Genomic DNA, 20,655 nt, shown 5'->3' with positions numbered 1-20,655 from the left:
GCGCGAGGGTAAAATTGCGAACACTTCTTTGGAGAAAAGCTTATCAGCTCAAGTAGATCTGGTCAGTCGACGAAGAGATTAACAACACTGAAAATAAACAAAAGTGAAAGGACTATCCTTCTCTTTTCAAAAGATTCAAGATTACTTAGCTTTAGCCGAGAATTATAGGATGGAACAAAATTAAAATAGGAACAGGAACAAGGATGGAACAATAAAAATTAGATGTTCAGTATATTCCATATCAAGTGCAATAATAAATATTTCATTAACGCTAAATAGATAATTTTTAAAGTGCGGCCTGACGAAATTCTCTTAGAGTCAAATTTTTCCGAGTTCTTGCGTATTTTATTACAATGTATGTATACATATGTACATCCAACGTGTTTCCATCGAAATTTCTGATGTGCTGGTAAAACTATACCAGAGCCTATCAGAACACGTTAGTCAAAAGTTTTGCGAATTTGAACAAATTTTCTATTCCTGTAATGTAACTTTGCTTCCTATAACGGAAAGGTCAATCTCAGCAGTGACATAAAAATAGAAAAAGCTGAATTTATTTTCGTATCAAGAAGAATCTTAAGAAGTAGCTGCATAAATTCTGCCAGCGGTCGAGCATTCGTATTGATGTTGGTGAAGTCCCCTTATATATCGAGAAAAGTACCTAGCGTAAGTCCTTAAAATACAAACACTTTACTTTGTCATTTTTATTTTGTCTACAATTTCGCTTAGATCTATGCCCACTGATCTACCTTTAGAGTGCTGACTCGGGAGAATTGCTATTCAGGTGGATTTTTTTTTTGCAGAAATCAGACTTCCAAAAATCTCTCCAAAGTTTTGAGAATAAAGGATGTGCGGCTTATTGCCCTAAAATTCTTAGGTTTCACAAGTAAGGCCCTGTCAGCGTTTCCACCATCCAACCTCCGTAAGACGGAGGTGTAGGGAGTCTTGCAATTTCTGCGAAGAACGGGCTAAAACCGGCGCAAAAGAGTACCAGGACGATTTCTTAGAAGGCGTGATGAAGCAGTTGAGCAGTATTCTCTTCAATGGAGAGCGTTGGATATTCCAGCAAGATTCCGTTTCATACCATAATGCAAAAACCCCCCCAGCAGTGGCTAACAATATTCCTGAGTGCATAGTCGCAGAAGATTGGCCGTCTGGGCTACAGTTTCTGGTCAGAATTTAAAAACCTGGCCTGCCGAAAAACTCAGAGAAATTTGGAGAGTCCCAAACAATCTTTGTTTTGAGCAGCGACGTGGTGGCCGTACGTGCTGCAATAGCTGAATGGCCGAATCGTTTGAAGGCATGTGTTAAAGCAAATGGTGACCATTTCGAAAGAAAATTTAATATGTTTTCTATTTTATATTAACATGATTAAAAAAAACTAACTTCATTAAAAAAAGGTTAAAGCTCTTAGTTTTAGCGTCCAATATGATATTACCAGGGACGGCAAAAATCACATTAAGCACACAGGTCATAATTTTTGTTTTATGTTCAATATATGATAGTTTTATTAGTTTTTGGAATAAAGTTATGTGATGAGTTTTATTAATACGAGCAAAAGTTAATATATTTCAATAAAACAGGTGCACACACACACTTGTTCCATATAGTGTGGGTGAAATCGGTCAAAAAACACGTGCACCTCCCATTTAAAGCAAAACAACGTGCTATTTCTGCAATGAATTAAGTAGAATTACTCAAATTTAGTAAGGTGATGAACCCGAAAGAAATTTTAGAATATATCCCTATAGCGACTTAATAAAATTCTCCCAAACTTGATACGCACATTGAACTCATTCGCCGAGATTATGTCGTTGCCATTTAAGAAAAGTAAATTAGCTCTTCCTCTTTTGACATTTGTGCCATTTATACAGGGTGGGCCATATAGCGTTTGCTTTTTGAACCACCTATTTTTTTAAGAATGGTAACACAAATGACATGTCAAATGTGTTTATAATTTACTTAAAGGTTTGACATTTACTAAATGGGACGCTATACGCTTGAACAAAATTGGGAAATATTGAAAACCTATTTCCAAAGTGGTGAGTCTTCTTCTTCTTCCGCGGTTACAGTAAATGGCGAGCGTTATCGTGACATGCTCAACGAGTTTTTGTTTCCAAAAATTGAAGAGGATGACATGGACGACATTTGGTTTCAACAGGACGGTGCAACTTGTCACACTGCCAAAGTTACACGCGAACTTTTGGCTACCGTTTTTGAAAACCGAATAATCAGCCGAAATTCCGATATCAATTGGTCGCCTCGGAGTTGTGATTTAAGCCCGTTGGACTGTTTTTTGTGGGGAGCCTTTGTGCTTAACAAATGCTATGCGAACCATTCAGAGACGATTGATGCTTTCAAACACGAAATCGAAGTTGCCATTCATGAAATTGGAGCCCAAACAATCGAAAATGTGCTTAAAAATTGGGTTGATCGAATGGTCAGTCGTGGCAGTCATTTGAACGATATAATTTTTCATTCATAAATGACAATGTTAAATCTTCAAAATAAAAAAACAGTTTGAAAAAATATTCATTAGTTTTTTTTATAGCCGATTCAAAAAGCAAATTTTACATGGCCCACCCTCCACTTACAAATTTGTGTACTTGTGCGAACTGGAATTTGAACAGTGCGTGTATAGTAAGTGCAGATCTTTATTTCGAGTTACACCTAATTCTCTTTTTACGCGATAGATACGTTCCCAAAGAATTCGTGTAAAAAAAAATTCGTGTGAAAAAAGAGAATTAGGTGAAAACAATACTAAAAAATTCTTTTTAGAGTTCACTAAAGAATTTATTTCGTGTTTACACATTTTAATTCTTTAAATCTATATATATAAAAATGAAATGATGTTCGTTTGTACGCATTTTTTTGGGCCGATACGAGGCCAATTTTATTCGTTCTTTTTTCATATTATAGGGATCCACTAGGGGAAGGTTTTTAGCAAAAAAAAATGTCTTTTAAATATTTTCTTCATATAAAAAAAAGAAAAAATCAAAATATTGTACAAAACAAAACTTGCTCGATTCTTTGATTAAAGTAAGTTTCGAATCGACAATCATTTTATATGTACAACTTTTTTTGAATTTTTCGTTATTGTATACAGAAATTTCAAATGATTCGAATGAAAATTTTTTTTTTTTTTATTTCTTCCATAAAATATTACACCTGTCGTTAGACAATAAGTAATTTGATTTACAAAAAGATGGAATGAGAGTGATATTGAAGGGCCAATGCCCCCAAGCTCACTTAGAAGAAATATATACATATTATTTAAAAACAAGTGGTTAACAAACAATGACATATACGATTAGTTGACAATTGATTACAAGGATTTTGCAAGATCTGTTGGTGTTTGACGGTTAAGCCGACTTTGGGTAGATTTTTCTTTATTTGGTAGTCTTCTCATCATAGGATTTGTATGCGTTAATAGTCTATTTATGTGTCTTCTGCTAGCGCTTTGTATTGTTTCATCAATAGTATCGATGTCAAGGTCGCGATGAATATCTGCGTTAGGTATGTACCAAGGTGCATTAGTTAAGGTCCTAAATATTTATGAAAATAATGTTTCAATTCAATTGAGCAATGCTTTTTTTGACCAATTCTATATGGAAATGAATGCGTTTGCAAACGATGTTTTCGGCTATGAACAAATGTTGGAATCGAATGAAAAAGGAAAGAAACGCGAAATGATAAAAAAAATTCTTGGAAAATTTAAAATGAATGGTGCTTCATTGGAAAAATTCAAAGGTAATAAGAACATACACAAGATAAAGTTAGAATTCGAATTTTTAGATTTATTTTGTTTATTTCTCATTTTTTCAGAAGTACACCACACAACAACTCATTCCAACTCTGATTTTGAAATCCTGTTGGAATTGGTGATCGATAATTTTGTCACTATAATGGTCAATGGAAATTTGGGTGTATCAGACCCTGCATATTATTTACCATATCAACTTTTTATGGAACATATGGACCAAATGAACACAAAAAAATTATTTAGTTTTGTTTTGATTTTTTGCAACATTTTGGTTTTCAGTTAATACAATAAAAACAATACTGTTTTTTCGTGAACACAAAATTCTAAATTTATTACGTTGTTTGTTTAGAATTTTTTTAGAAAAAAAGTAAATTTTTTGGTTTTGAGGAAATTTGTTTATTGTTGCTATTTGTGAAAGCGTAGATATTTGTAAGTATTTGACTATAATCCTAAAAGTTAATGGAATACCACTATGACACATAGAAAACATTTTTTCAAAGGGGTGTTTTTCGAAAATTATAAAAAAATTGTTTTCAAAAATTTTGAAGAAATAAAGTAAAATAAAAAAATTTCGAAAGCATGAAATTTTTTCAAAACCAAATTTTCCTCAAAAAGATAAAAGAAATTTCTTCGAAGAGGTGTTTTTCTAAAATTACAAAAAAAAAAATTTCAAAAATTTTAAACAAATAAAATAAAATAAAACTCTTTCAAGGGTATGAAATTTTTTCAAAACAAAATTTTCTGAAAACCAAACAAAATTAAAAAAAAAAATGGTGTTTTCAAAGCATTTCATATTCCACTATTAATAGAGAATACATTTTTTCGAGGGGGTGTTTTTCAAAGCGGAAAAAAATCTTTTTTAACAAATCAATTTAAACTTTTACAAAAGTATGAAATTTTTTCAAGAACAAAATTTTCTCAAAAACGTTAAATTAAAAAAAAATTGTTTTTTCAAAATATTTAATTTTCAGCAATTAACTGAGAAGAAATTTGTTAGAGCGAAGTGTTTTTCAAAACTTCAAAAAACACTTTTTAACCAAAAAAAATAAACCTTTTATCAAAAACAACAGGAATGATAACATTGCCTAACAATTTCTGCACTTTTGCACAGTCTAAAGAGGCATTGATACAGAGTGTATTTCCAAACATAGTTCAACATTACAAAAACCATGATTGACTCAGCGAAAGAGCAATTTTAGCTGGGAAAAATAAGGACATCAATGATATAAATTCAGCTATTTTAGATCAAATACCTGGTGACATAGTTGCGTATAAGTCAATGGACACTATTACTGATCAAGATGAGGTCGTAAATTATCCAACTGAATTCTTAAACTCACTCGATTTGCCAGGCTTACCACCTCATAATTTACGATTAAAAATTGGAGCACCGATTATTATGCTGCGCAATAGTAATGTGCCCCGACTTTGCAACGGTACCAGACTCGCTGTGAAGAAGCTAATGGGTAACGTTATCGAAGCAACAATTTTGAAAGGGAAGTACAAAGGAGAAGACATTTTAATACCCTGAATTCCACTGATTCCGGCGGATTTACCATTCGATTTCAAACGTTTGCAGTTCCCTATTCGCCTTGCCTTCGCTATGAGAATTAATAAGGCGCAAGGACAGTCTCTACAAATGTGCGGTATTAATTTAGAATACCCAATTTTTTCTCATGGACAATTGTATGTAGCTTGCTCACGAGTTGGCAAACCATCGTCATTATTCACGCGAAAGATGAAAAAACCAAAAACGTTGTCTACCAAAAAGTGTTACAATAAAGTTCGAATGAAATTGTATAAAAGAATTTGCTTTGTTTCGTATTAATTTTATTCTCTTTCAGCAAATCATTGAATTTATCGTCTAGCGAAGCGGGCGAGGGTACGCTAGTATATTATAAGAAATAAATTATACTTTGAAAAAAAAAGAAAATAATATCTGAAATTCATTAATATAAAACAAGTAAAAATAATATAAACATAAAAAACTTTTATGCATTGTCACTTTCTGACAATAAACGCATACGTTTGCGTAAGACTAGAATATCACTGCCATCACTAGAATTATTTTGTTCATCATCTTGTGAAATTGTTTCTGGATTATCATCTCTAGGCTCCTGTGTTGATAATTCAGTAGTTTTTAGAAGGAAATCAGTCATTAAAGATTGTGTTTGATTTCGTGGTAAACCTTTATAAAGTTCCCTGTAAGATGCCATTAATGATTTCAGTTCACGTTGAAATTTTGCAGCTCGTTCCTCATCAGGATCATGTTGTTGAAAATGATTACCTAATTTTCTGGCAAGATCAAGACCTTCTTTAATTAGAGTTGCATTTAAAATGGGAGGATCTTCTTCGTCATTATCGCTGTGTTCTCTGTCTTGATGAGTCTCAAGGGTGAGGTCTATAATTTCATTTTCGCTCAAGCTTTTATCAGCTAATAATTCCTCTATATCGGCAAATGATAGATCATCGAATCCATCTCCACCAATTGTATGTGCCAGCGTTGTGATGTCAGTAAAAACAGCGTTATTATGGATGACAGGTTCAGGATCTTTGCTTTTGACACATTCTGGCCAAATATTTTTCCAACATGAGTTCAAGGTTGATGGCTTTAAGTCAGCTAACGCTAACCCAACTTGATTAATGCAGTCCATAATAGAACATTTTTTCCTCATATCAATGACTGTTAAATCCTCATTATGGTCTAGTTTGTCTACCACGTATTGGAATGAACGTTTTATGTAGTACTTTTTAAAAGTAGCAATGATCCCTTGGTCTAGCGGTTGTATTAAGGATGTAGTGTTAGGCGGATGATAGCAAAATTGCACATTTGGGTGCTCCAAGAGCGGATGGCAAGGTGCATTGTCTAGAATTAAAAGAACTTTAAATTCTAGACATTTTGCATTCATGTAGCGTCTAACTTCTGAAATGAAGTATTTCTGGAACCATTCTGTAAAGATTGCACTGGTCATCCATGCCTTTTTGTTTGCTGTCCAGTGAATTGGCAGTTTATTGAAATCTACACTTTTCATCGAGCGTGGTCTTAAAGCACGATTTACTAGCAGTGGTTTTAACATACGTTCTCCTGAAGCATTGGAACAAAACAACAATGTTACACGGTCCTTTGCTACTTTTAAACCACCGGCAGTTTTCTGCGATTTTGCAACATAAGTTCTGCTCGGCATTTTTTCCAAAAGAGGCCACTTTCATCTACATTCCAAACTTGATCTGGGGTGTATCCTCCATCTTCAATAATTTTTCTAAGTTTTTCAGGAAATTTTTTGGCAGCCAATTCATCTGCAGACGCAGTTTCTCCCTTAATTTTTACATTATGGAGAGCATGTCGTTTAAGAAAACCTGTCATCCAACCTGTACTTGCAGAAAATTCGGGTTGTTTTGACTGAGATGAAGTGCCTGGCTCAACTTCTTTAATACGTTTATAAATTCTTAATGCAGTTTGCTTGATAGCAATTCCATCTACTGTTATTCTTTTTTGTGATTTATCTTCAATCCACATTACCAAAGCTTTTTCCATCTTCTCTTTGACAACATCTCTTATGTATGACGATGATTTAGCACTTATTTTCGTTCCAGAACATACCGATTTTCTAATCGCAGTTTCATTTTTCTTGATCGTTCTTATGGTAGCTTCATGAATACCAAAATGCTTTCCTACAGCCGTTGCTCCTTGTCCTGTTGTAAGTTGATCTAAAATTTTAATTTTAGTATCTAAACTGATCGCCTTCCTCTTGGCTTTTATTACAGGTGAATTATGTGACATTGTGTTAAGGCTACCAAAATATTTTTCATATTAATAATGCAAAGATTTGAAAATTATTTAAAGCTTACCTGTTATTGAGTTAATAAATCTATACGAGCACTAACTTTATTTTACTTATAATGTTTTAAATACTCACAACAACTAAGCGTCTTTTCTTTTCAACTCTCAAAACCAAACTAAATTGCGTAAAAAGTACATTACGTCTTTACTCTATGCATAATTCGGGGAATCCCACTCATATACACATATTTTTATAGCAACAGCTGTACACGATAACAGCCCAAAGCCGCTCATCCTGTATAGATGCGATTACATGCTGATATTCTAAGATCCTAAACAAATAACCTAAGCCGATATGCTAAAACAAAAATCCCAAACAATGAATCCGATTTGCTCTATGAGATTCAAGAAAAATTCATAAAATATTGAAAATCGTGTTAAAACAAAACAATTCGTGTAAAAAAAAAATTTTTTTCTCTTTTTAACTCGTGTTAAATCAAATTCGAGTAAAAAGAGAATTAGAAGTAGTTACAATGTGGAGCCGGAAGTTAACCTTCTTCTTCTATAAGAAATTGCTCCAATCCTATGGGTTAAAAATTATTCTAGATTCCTAAAAAATAAATAAAAATCACAAATTAAACTCATTCATTTCATAAAATATTAAGCTTAAAATTACTTCACATATTTAGTTACTTTTGCTTACATTTTCATTAGCTGCGGTTCTTAATTCTAAACCTATGTTTTGTATTTTAGGTCCAACTTCTTTTGCTTCATTTCCATCTTTTCTTTGTGTCATCTTTTTTATTTAATTTTCTGCTTTTATTTCCAATAATTTTAGTTCCTGCTTTTAAGCTCGCACATTTTTCTAGTACATCTAGCCATATTTGCAATTTCTTTTTCTATAGCTTTTGGAGTTATTAAATAGATTACACATATACATAGGATTAAAGTGTACTTACGTCCCTTCAATTTTTTGAATACGAATAAAATAAACAGTAGCCAAATTTCGACAGTAATGTCGAAGCGAACGTAGTTTTTTCGCCAATGGTAATACAGGAAATTTATTTTCGACACTCGTTCGCTATTATGGCGAATTCGCTGGCGATTCGTATCTAACAACTGGAGATTGCTAAATTCGCCTATATTTTCATTCGCTTCGCAAGTGACTATACCATTTTACATAGCCTGAATTTCTGTTTCCTTGATTTATGAAACGTAATAGTTTGAATTTTACTAAAATGTGCACGTGTAAACGAAGTTCGATTCGCACCGAATCAAGCACTTCCTTACTTGTTTTAACTTTAGATCAGGTATCTAATTCAGAAAAACAAAAACAATCAACTTCTGTTTGAATAAGCAATTGCCTTTTTCTTGTGGATTGTAAGGTTTCCCCTCTGGGACATTCAATAAAGCAGTGGTATTTTGTGCGCACTGATTGCATTTACTGTGCACTCTCAATTTTATTATACCCCAAAGTACTAGTATTAAACATATGTCTCAATTGTGTACATTAGATTAATTCTGTTCTCAACTTCAATGTTCATACTTATGTTAGTTTTGAATGGTGAGTTTGTGTAGATTTAATTCAATTTCCAATTGAATTAACCCCGCCGTTGTATTGAAGTGGGTAACATATGGAGGCAGACCATTTACTTTTTATGAAAATAAAAAAAAAACCTAGGAATGGCATACTTTGAAAATGTGAAACAATTATCATCGACGATAAAATATACTCTGCGAGCGTGTCTTCTTTCATAGACGTTTGTACATACATACTATTTGAAATACATATGTATGTGTTAAGATAATCAAATGTGTGTATGAAACGCTGTCACAACTTATAAACGTTCTAAAATCTTGTAACTTACTACAAACAAAAGTAACTTTAGTTATTTCAGGCGAAGCATGTAGTACTCGTACTAGTACAATTATATTCAGTGAGTGGCGCAAAAGTAACCTTGCGATGTTGTTTGGCTCTAATTAAAAAAAAAAATTAAAAACTTTGATTCTTCTTGTGGATTATTTTTATTTGGTATTTTAATTTTTTTACATCAAGTCGAGAATATGATGTCATGTAAATGGCCGCTGCCACAGTTGATTGCCATTTGAGCCCTTTTTATGGCATTTTCCATCACTTTGGCCAAAACTTCCGGCGATAGGTCCTCACATTCTTGACGGATATTGTCTTTAAGAGCTGCAAGAGTCTGAGGCTTGTTGACATAAACCCCCGACTTCAGAAAGCCCCACAAAAAGAAGTCTGGAGCGGTCAAATCAGGCGATCTTGCTGGCCAGTGCAAATCGCCAAAACTTGAGATTAGGCGCCCGGGAAATGCATCCCACAGCATATCGGTTGTGGCACGTGCAGTGTGTGCCGTTGCACCGTCCTGTTGGAACCACATGTTTTCCAATCCCAATTCATCAAGTTGCGGCAAAAAGAACTCGTTAATCATTGCTCTGTAGCGCTCACCATTCACAGTAACCGTTTGACCCGCGATGTCTTCGAAGAAAAAAGGTCCGATGACTCCTCCAGCGAAAACAGCACACCATACAGCGACTTTGAGCGGGTGTAATGGCTCTTCGTGGGTTACACGCGGATTTTCAGTGCCCCAGAAGCGTACATTTTGCTTATTTACGTACCCGCTAAGATGGAAATGGGCCTCATCACTTATGATTATTTTTGATGAAAAATCATCTTCTTCTTGGTGGTGATTAAGGATGGCTTGAGCGTATGTTAGACGCGATTGGCGGTCAGCAGATAACAGCTGATGCACCGTCTGGACTTTCTACGAAAACATCTTCAAATCTTCTACCAAAATTTGCTGTAAAGACCGTCGACTGATACCCATTTGCGTGGCACGTCGTCTGGTCGATGTCGACGGCGCTTCCATGACATCCTCGGCTACAGCAGCAATATTCTCTGCAGAACGGCTACTCCGGGGTCTGCCACGCCTGACAGCATCCCGTGTTGTGCCAGTCTCTTCGAGGCGAGCGGCTAAACGTCGCAGTGTTTCACCAGTAGGCGTTGAACGGCGAGGAAATCTGCGGCGAAATTCACGTTATGCCAAAGTCACCGACCGATTATTGGTCAAATAAATAGTCAGCAATATTCCGCGTTCTGGAGCAGTGTAGCGTAACATTGTTTATTAACGTGCATTTCGCATGTGTTTACTACACAAATGTCAAAACAGAACTGACATTAGGGGCCAATCGCAAAATTTATAGCATTTTCTGATAGGAGGATTACTTTAGCGCCACCTGTTACATTATGTGTGTACGTACATACATATACCTACATATGTATGTATTATATTGTATAAGTACATATATTAAGAGTATACAAGTTAATTCCAATTATTACTTTTTAGTTAAAAAAAATAAATTATCTTCTGTTTGAAGACGTTGTTCTTTATTTGAACACTTTATTGGAACTGAACTTATTAATTAATTTTACAATAATGAAACTTAAGAGCTAAAGTGCAATTCAGCAATTTTATTTTTTTGTTTTTTCTTATTTCCTATTTTGCAACAACCAGCTTTTAATATCAATTCCTCAGAATTGGCACAATTTTTATTGTTAATAATAACTTCCGTCGACAGGTAAACAATTCCCCAGAATCGACATAACTTCCGCCAACTGGCAAGAATTAGCACAATTTGTTTGCTGAGCTTGTAATATTAATTTAGCAATAACTCCCGTTAACTCTTCCACCCTTAAATGCGTTCGTCCACGAGCGCTCTAAAAGTAAGGTAGATTATGTAATCTTGCTGTTGATGTTGGACTAATATCTTTTGGGGCTGGTATCTCTGTTTCGGGATTCACGATTACTGTGGTTAATAATTTTTTATTTTTTGCTTTCCCAATAGCCAAAAGTGTTAAACTAAGTGTAAAAAGAAAAGCAATAGAGATAGTAGCATTAGATACCCATGTTTCTCTTCGTATTCTATGAATTATTTTTATGTTCGTTAAATGTAGTTCTTGAAGTGACTCTAGAGATAATAGGTTAAGTCTCTTCTCTTCTATTGGAGATTCTTGTATTATGGCGGGTATAGGCGTCATATAAGATGCTTCCAGATTCTTATATACTTTTTCGTTGATTTTTATTGTAGTGTTGTCAAATCTTATAAGGAAGGTTCCACTTAGCTCATATCTGATGGATTCTGTTCTTATAGTTTCGTTTACATTATTGAGAAGAATAAGTCCTTCTGATATTTCTTCAATGCGTTGAACATGGTGAATATTACTGGTTGTGCAAGTTGGTCTTTGAGTAGCCATGATATTTTTAATACATTTATCTTTACTTAGATCTATAATTTGATTTCTTTTACAAATTTCAATTTTATTATATTTTAAGCAATTATTATTTATTGCATATATTTCGTTTTCACCTACAAACATTTGTTTAAAAGTTAAATTTATAATAGAATCATTTTTAATAATTGGTTTTACAATAATATTATTATATAAAATAGGATTTGTCAAAGGAATTTTAATTATGTATAAGAGGTTTGTGTTATTACTTAATATATTAACATTTGCCAATTCTAAAGCTTCCTCTATATTGTTAAAGGGCATGTTTTCTTTTTTCAATTTTTCTAAAGCAATAGTCATCTCTTCTTTATTTAATAGGAATGAATTTATAATGTTATTTTTAGCCCATTGTATGGCATACTTTATATTAACAATTGTTTCTTTTATCAGTCTTACTTTATTTCTTAAAATTTCTATTTCTTCATTAATAAATGCTTCGTCCTTTCTTATTGCATTTGAAAAATCATTTACCAAGTCTGTAATGTTGTTCAGTCTGTTAGCGAAATCCGTATTTATTATCATTTGCTTCTCAGTATTGTCAGCTATTTCGTTTAGTGTCTTATAAATAAGTTAGGCGTCATCATGGTCGGGTGATCCTGCAATGAGCTTCCAAATTTTTCCTAAAGTATCTATTGATCTGACGTTTCTTTGTGGTGCCATGATCCTAAGAGTCGCCAACAGATCCAAGCTTTGATTTAGTTCAAGATACATGGTTGGATATAATGGATTTGTCTTTAAAATATTTTTATCAACGTATTTTTTTGTGTTATACAAACAGTCATAATATGATTCAAGATTAATTGGATGCATGAATTTAAAACTTCCGTCCTGAATTTTCCCGTAGCCGTTGGCTATAGTTACAACGTAGGAGTCAGTGTAGTTATGTATTTGAACCTCTGCTCTCAGCATTGGCAACAGAAATCTAAAAAGCCAAAATTAAAATATAAGTTTATTCTTTCTTTGCCTTTTGTCTATCCTAGCTCTTTATAAGATCTTTATGTACAATTCTGTTTGATTCTGTTAACACAGTACTTTTTCTGTTTTCTAAAACGATTTCCTCCTTATATCGAGGTGACAATTTCGTACCCAGTCTTCTATTGATCCTAACATATATTTTTTGTCCTTTTGGATAATCTTTTAATGGTTTTCTGCTTTTGTTATGAACCCTAATATCTTTCTGTTGTTTTTTTACAATTGCCACTATATTCTCTCTCCTAGCTCTTTCATATTGCTCTGGACTAGTAGATACTCTTCTTCCAAAGAAAAGTTCGATTGGCTTTTTTCCCGTAGTGGAGTGAATGGTGTAGTTGTACTCATAGACTGCTCTATCTAACAATTCTTCAAAGTTTCTATGTTTTTTCTCTGTTTTTAAACAACGCATAATTTCTCCTAAGGTCGAATGGAAACGCTCCACCTGTCCGTTTACTGAACTCTTGTATGGTGGAGTTTTGTATATTAGTATGTTTAGTTGGCCTTCTAGCATAAATTGGATTGAATCGGAATTTAGTGATTTTTCGTTGTCTAGCACAACAATTCTAGGTACTCCAAAATTAAAAAGTATTTTCCTCAGTGGTTCCCGAATATCCCCGATTGATCTTGATTTTATGGGCGTTGCCTGAACATACTTTGTGAGTTTATCTATCGCAGTGAGTATAAAGTTTTTTTCAGTAGTCCAAATATCTACATGAAGTATTTCCCCCGCATATTGAGGAACTGGAGTTGGTGATATATTGAATTTATTAGGATGACGGTCATATTTTGCTTCTTTACATATTTTACACTGGCTTATTATTCTGTTAAGTTTTTCACTCATTTTTGGAAAGTAGAAAGTTTTTATCAGCTGCATTTTATTCTCCCTAGCACTACGGTGTGCTCTATTATGAACTCTGATTATCTCTTCTTCCTGCCTTTCAGCGTCACTTAAATCTTCTACTTTTGTCTGCGTATGTCTGACCCTATACTTTAAAAAATGAAGTGGATATATCGCCTGAATTCTCCCCAGTATACCCTCACAAGTAAACAACCCGTTTACAATAGATGGATTAAGGTATTTCTTCAGGATCCTTACTAGTTCATCATCTGTGAAATTTGGAGCTGTTATAACATGTCTATGGTATGTTGGAAATGGTAACTTAAATTGGTATTCATTTGACTGGCCTAAAAGAATTAAAATTTGGTTCTTAAATGCGAATGTCCTATTACATTCCACTGAAGGAATCAGGTTTTCGCCTGAACTTTCATCACTATGTACCGTGGCTGTTAAAACATTTACATCTGCATTCCTATTACATGGAGGTATCGAAAGGGCATCTGCTACCACATTACCCATTCCGGGTTTATAATGGAGTTCGTAGTTGTACTCCTCCAGTATTGCTTTCCAACGCTTCATTTTTGCGTTGTTATTTTTATTGCTTAAAGCGTACGTGAGTGGCTGATGATCGGTATATATGATTACCTTAGCGCGACCATACAAATAGTTCCTCAACTGATTTAAAGACCAAATAATGGCCAACATTTCCCTTTCATTGGCCGCATAGTTTTCTTCGGTCTTATTGAGGGATCTTGAAATGAAAGTGATTGGCCTATTTTCCTGGCTAAGAACGGCTCCTATAGCGTAGCTAGACGCATCAGTTGTAAGTTCAAAAGTTTTATTAAAATCTGGGAATGTCAAGATCACGTCCCTCGATGACAGTATAGCCTTCAGTTTATCAAAAGCTTCTCTTGCAGACATATCGAGTTCTATCTTTTTTTGCTGGATTGGTTTCGGGACGCACGACCCTCTTCCCCTCTTAAAAGGTTTGTCAGAGGTTTTGCTATTTTAGCACAATCCTTGACAAAACGGCGGTAATAACCGGATAAACCAAGAAAAGATCGAAGGTCTTTCAATGTATTGGGATAGGGAAAATTTACTACGGCCTCTACTTTTTTCGGGTTTGACTGAACCCCTTCCTGGGAAACGACAAATCCTAGAAATTCTACCTTGGTTTTAAAAAACTCACATTTGTCAAGCTGAACTTTCATGTTAGCTTGATGTAAGGTTTGAAAAATCTTATTGATATCACTGCTATGTTGATCCTCACTAGGGCTGAAAATGATTATGTCATCAATGTAGACATAACACCTAACTCCAATATGAGGGCGCAGAATTTCATCCAGTGCACGCTGAAATATTGCCGGTGCATTCTTGAGTCCAAATGGTAACCGAGTGAACTCGTATTTACCATTATTAATGGAGAATGCTGTTTTTTCTATATCCTTTGGCCGTAATGGTATTTGGTGAAATCCACTTTTCAAATCTAACACTGTAAAATATTTACTTCTTCCCAATTGTGCTAGTACCTCATTGATTTCTGGTAAAAGGTATTTATCCGCTATGGTAATTGCATTTAACTTACGATAGTCGATGACCATACGAAATTTCTTTTCCCCACTAGCGTCTATTTTTTTGGAACAATCCACACCGGTGAATTGTATGGGGATTTTGATGGCCTAAAAATTCCATCTTCCAATAAAGCTCTCACCTGATCTTCTATTTCGTCTTTCAAGCCCATAGGATAAGGGTATGTCTTAGAGTAAATTGGGTCTTCAGTCTTCGTCCGAATTTCTCCTATTATTTTTGTGGTATAAGTCAGTTTTTCGTCCGGAGTAGAAAAAAGATTAGCGTAAGTCGATACAGCTTTATTAAGCATGGTTTTTTGTCGTTGTGTCATGTGGTTAGTCCGAATTGAAGTCATATTAATGCTATCTGTTGGAAATTGTTTCAAAAAAATTTTCTTATCGTTTCCTAATTTCATATAGTTATGTTTGGTATAAATTATGGCGTCAAAGGTTTTGGGAGTGTCATTACCAAGGATGCCATGAAAAGTCCTTAGTTCTGGAAGTAAAAAAACTTAATTGGTACGTCCGTTCTTCCGAATAATGTGGCGTTCGTGTGAAATTTAATGTCTACTTTACCTGCAATTGAATTTGCATAAAAGTTTTTTTTGTTTGGAATGGGATTTTTTACAAGATCTGGTCGTATATAATTTTTGTTCGAGCCCGTATCGATTAGAATTTTAAGGATTTGTCCGTTGTCCCTCTTACACTCCAAATATGGAAGAGTGGACGAATTTAATCTAAAAAATGAATCTCGTCAACGTTGTCATAGTCGTAATCATGTAATGTTTGTTCGTGAGAAATGTCTTCTGTTGGTTCCTGGTAAATTTCGTCCGTGTCCTGCTTTTCCGTAGTATGGTCAATCTCGGCTCTTAAGTGAAAATTTCTGCTTTGTTTCCGGGCTTCTGTATTCTGTAGTGGTGGTGGTCGTTTGCCAAGGAATCCATTGTTTGAAGGTCTGTTCATGTAATTAATATTTTCCGTCCTAATACTTTGGTCCACGTCTATGGGCTCAGGCCTTGGTGGTGGTTTCGGTGCATAAGGTCGTGGTGGTATATAATTTTGATATTGGTTATATTTAGGAATAGCACCTTGATGCTGATAATTCCTCTGTCCTTGGTTGAACATATCTCTTACTTGAATTGTATCTGGAATTCTATTAGGTCGAGGTGGCGATGGAATGTATGCCAACTCAGGATGAAAATTATTCTGATTTCGTAAAGCAGATTGATTTCGTGAAGAATAAGAAGGAAGTTGGTGTCGCGAAGAATATATAGTAGATTGATTCCTTGAAGGAATGGTACTAAAGTTCCTATTTGATCTCAAGTTATGAGCATAATTTTTCCTAAAATTCTGATTCTCTAACTTTAAACATAAATGCAAAGCATTGGGCAAATCTGTAGGTTCCTTTATTGCGAGAAGTCTTGGTAAATCGCCTTTTAGGCCTCGAACAAAGGTGTCCACAGCTTTGTCCCTATACGTCTGAGTAAGTATACACATAGATTCATGTCCTACATCCATTGAACTTATTTTATTTAATATTAAGGACAAATGATTATACACTCTTTGATAAAAATCTTGTATTGTTTCTGCACCTTGAATCAGAGAAGTCATCTGATATTCCAAAGTGCTGACGTCCCTCTTGTCTGCATAATGCATAGTAAGGCAACGTGAGATACTGTCCCAGTTGAGAGGTGTGTTATATGTCTCAAGTATAGCGTCCGCATTGCCAATGACCTTATTCCTTATAGTATTCAATATGCCAAAATACTTTGGTGTACCCTTAAGATGTTGGTATATGCCTAGTATTCTATCAACAGATTTTCTCCAGGAACTGTATTCCCCTGGTTGACCAGAAAAGTCCCTAAGACATCTAACGACGTCTGGTATCTTATCCAAGTCACTCAAAGTTCCCCTGTGTTGAGGGTCAATCACTTAATCCTGATTAATTTGAGCAGCAGAAATCCTAGCCTGCTCCTGAAGAGTCTCAGTTATTATCCTCCTAATTTCTTGTTGTAACTCCGCCATATTAACTCCCTGATTCTGTGGCGCATTCAAGACAGATGGCCTAACAAGGTTGTTTGGGTTTGACATTATTACAATAAATTTAACAAGGACCTCACTATGTTCCTCAAAGCAAATATTTCCGTTAAAAAAAATGTTTTTGCAGAACTTATTTTGTAATTTGTATGCAAATGAGTTAAAAGATTTCTCGAACAGGCACAAATAAACAAAACAACAAAACAAACGAGGCAAACAAACACACAAGAACTTCAATGAAAATAAATTTGTATGCTATTGATTGTAATTTTCTTGTAAATTTCAGTTATAAATTTAAATTTCTTTATTTTTGAATAATAACAAAAATTTTACTTCATATTAATATTTCGTTAATTAATTTTTTTAATTTTATAATATTCTTTATCTTCAATTACTTCCCCTTTTTTTTTTAAAAATAACTTTATATATTTTTTTGTATTTATTATTTAATTTATATTCACTTTTATCAAAAAACAGTTTTTGAACTTATCTTTTTCTTTGTTTTACAATAATTAATTTCTTCAATAATAATATTTTAATTCACTTTCTTTTTTTTTCAAAAAACAACTTTTTAATTTTCTTTTCCCTTTTTTTTTTAAATATACTTAAATGTAAACTTACAATAACATCAGCATCGCGTTCTCCTAATTGGTGATTGGTTGGTGACTCCAGTTGTTCATTTTTATCCCACGAACGGGTGACTCAGGCCTTCGGTACACACTTCACAAGAAAAGGACGGCGATGGGTTATTGGTGTTGTTCTTTGGAACCCAGTCAGGAACAAATTTTTAAGTGTAGTCGGATGTAATGGCTCCTATGGAGGTTTTTATTTTACACACTCACTTTTTAATTTCTTTTTTAAAAAATTACTATTTTTTAATATGATTATCCTGCTGGGCCCCACGTTGGGTGCCAGTTAATTCCAATTATTACTTTTTAGTTAAAAAAAATAAATTATCTTCTGTTTGAAGACGTTGTTCTTTATTTGAACACTTTATTGGAACTGAACTTATTAATTAATTTTACAATAATGAAACTTAAGAGCTAAAGTGCAATTCAGCAATTTTATTTTTTTGTTTTTTCTTATTTCCTATTTTGCAACAACCAGCTTTTAATATCAATTCCTCAGAATTGGCACAATTTTTATTGTTAATAATAACTTCCGTCGACTGGTAAACAATTCCCCAGAATCGACATAACTTCCGCCAACTGGCAAGAATTGGCACAATTTGTTTGCTGAGCTTGTAATATTAATTTAGCAATAACTCCCGTTAACTTACATATGTAGAAAGCGTCATACCCAACAGAATTTAGTAGATATTTAACATAATTTAAGTTTCTTAAACGAGTTGAAATTATTTGGCAGCTAACACTCCATTAGTTGCATTATTTTACCTAATTATAATAAATAAATACATCAGATACGCGTGACCTGCGCCTCACTTTCCTCGCACGATAAATGGATGAAGAGGAAAATTTACCGTTCAAAAACACATTCTACTACATAAAGGTGCAGAGTATTTTCTTGAATGACATGTAGATTTTCAGTACTCCAAATGCGTCAGTTTTGCTTGGTAGCGTATCCGTGCATGTGAAAATGTGCCTCATCGATCAATGCTAAGAGAATTCAGTAAACGACATCGATTAATTTATGGAGAGGAAACGAGTGACAATAAAGGAAATTTTCCGCGGCAAGTTAGTATACGGCCTTCTATTGGAGCCCACACATCTGATCAACAAAACCTACATAGTAGGTCTAACTTACCGTTTACTCGGGAAAGATCGCCACTGTGTGCGATTTTTCAAAGGCAGTAAATTTGACAAATTATTTGACGTAAACGGCCAATTAATAAAGAAAAATCTCTTTTATTCATGATTAAAAATGATTTAAGCAAGCAACAATTTACGAATACACGATTATTAAATAAGTCACGAAACTGCGATATATTTCCTGCAAATTTATTGATTGCAGACAAAAGCAAAAGTACCAATAGCTTCAAGATCAAACAGCTAAGAGACTTGTCTTCTCCATTTGCAAAAAATTTTAATTAAATTCACTCGGAAGTGAATATAAAGCAAGTGATTAGTTTCGGCTTCGATGGTTCTACTCGGTAAGGCATGTTTCAACATCTCAATGCGTGAGACACGTAATTTAAACGAAAATAAGAAACTGGGCTATGATTTTGACGCTTAGAAGCAAAACGGCAGGTGGTCCAAAATCCTGCAACTCTTTTTCTTTCTTAACTATGATACCTTACCTCTTTTGTAATTTATTTGTATGTTACAGAAGCACTGTAATGAAAATATAAAACTTTAGCTCTTAAGTGTATGTTTGTATACATACATACATATTCCAAGATGTATTCTTCTTCATTTGATCACGGCATCAACAAAAAATAATATACATTGGTATACAATATACCTACTATGTATAAAGGGCACGTTGACAGAATAGAGTTTTAAATTTAGCTTCGTTATTCGTGCGGGCTATTTAGTCACCATGCCACAGTGGAAGAAACTTTTATCATTACTCATTCTTTTTTAATTTAGCTATTACTAATTCCTAATTCTGCCGCCTGTACATGTGCATCGAAGTTCGAATCTTAGTTTTTCAGCAGAAGGCGTCTTTGCTATTGCTGCATTTTATATGTACTTGCAGTATATTTAATTATAACTATATTTCATTGTTATAAATAAATAAATAAAAATACGGGAGCCCTAGTTTAACTAATTTCAAGGTGGAGAAAAAAGAGGTTTAAATGTATCGAAAGTATCCGCCTACTAATTTCTCATTAGCCCGTATTCGCCCAACCTTCAATGAATAAATGTGCTAGCATTTACGTATGAGCGCAGTTATTCAAACATGAATGGGGATGAAAAATTTAGGCGTGTTCATCTTTCGTTCTTTTAAATGCCACACATTTAGGTCACAAACTGTATTACCAGTGCGTAGATTTACAGCTCTCCTCTGGCTAACGTTGCCCAAAAAACTGGCGTAAAGGGGTTGATTCCCCTTAATTCATAACATGTTCACGTGAGAATGGCTCACTTTAGTGTCGCAAGTTAAGGTCAATTATAAATTGATGTAAAGATGTTTAATTGTACATTTGTGTGCTTGTTTTCGCATTTGCAATTATGCGTGTATGTATTTATATTTTAGCAATGCTTAAATACCTAATGTAATTTTTGGCTGTTTAATTCACCGGTTTCCAACCTTGCATTATTGCAAAAAATAGTTCGATGAGATTCAGATTAAAGTTTTGTTCCATATAGTTCGATGAGATTCAGATTAATGTTTTGTTTTCATAGTGTATAGTCTTATAGACCTTAAGAACCTTCTATTAAAAAAGTAACCACATAGGTATGTTGTCCGTCTCTTTTTTTTTGA

General features: G+C 34.0%; 1 protein-coding gene across 1 annotated transcript; it reads right to left on the bottom strand.

Annotated features, from left to right (window-relative positions):
* Nucleotides 1-5,754: 5,754 nt before the first annotated feature.
* Nucleotides 5,755-7,866, bottom strand: LOC128870413 (tigger transposable element-derived protein 1-like). Its single transcript, XM_054113028.1, has 2 exons — nucleotides 7,613-7,866; nucleotides 5,755-7,554 (listed from the first exon to the last, which is right to left on the bottom strand). The coding sequence occupies exon 2, from the start codon at nucleotides 6,946-6,948 to the stop codon at nucleotides 5,755-5,757; it is 1,194 nt and encodes a 397-aa protein (XP_053969003.1). The 5' UTR covers nucleotides 6,949-7,554; nucleotides 7,613-7,866.
* Between the last annotated feature and the right edge of the window lie 12,789 nt (nucleotides 7,867-20,655).

This window comes from Anastrepha ludens, chromosome X (assembly GCF_028408465.1).
Source record: "Anastrepha ludens isolate Willacy chromosome X, idAnaLude1.1, whole genome shotgun sequence".
NCBI lineage: Eukaryota > Metazoa > Arthropoda > Insecta > Diptera > Tephritidae > Anastrepha > Anastrepha ludens.
The sequence above is the reverse complement of the archived record's forward strand: the minus strand, read 5'-3'. Positions and strand labels throughout refer to the sequence as shown.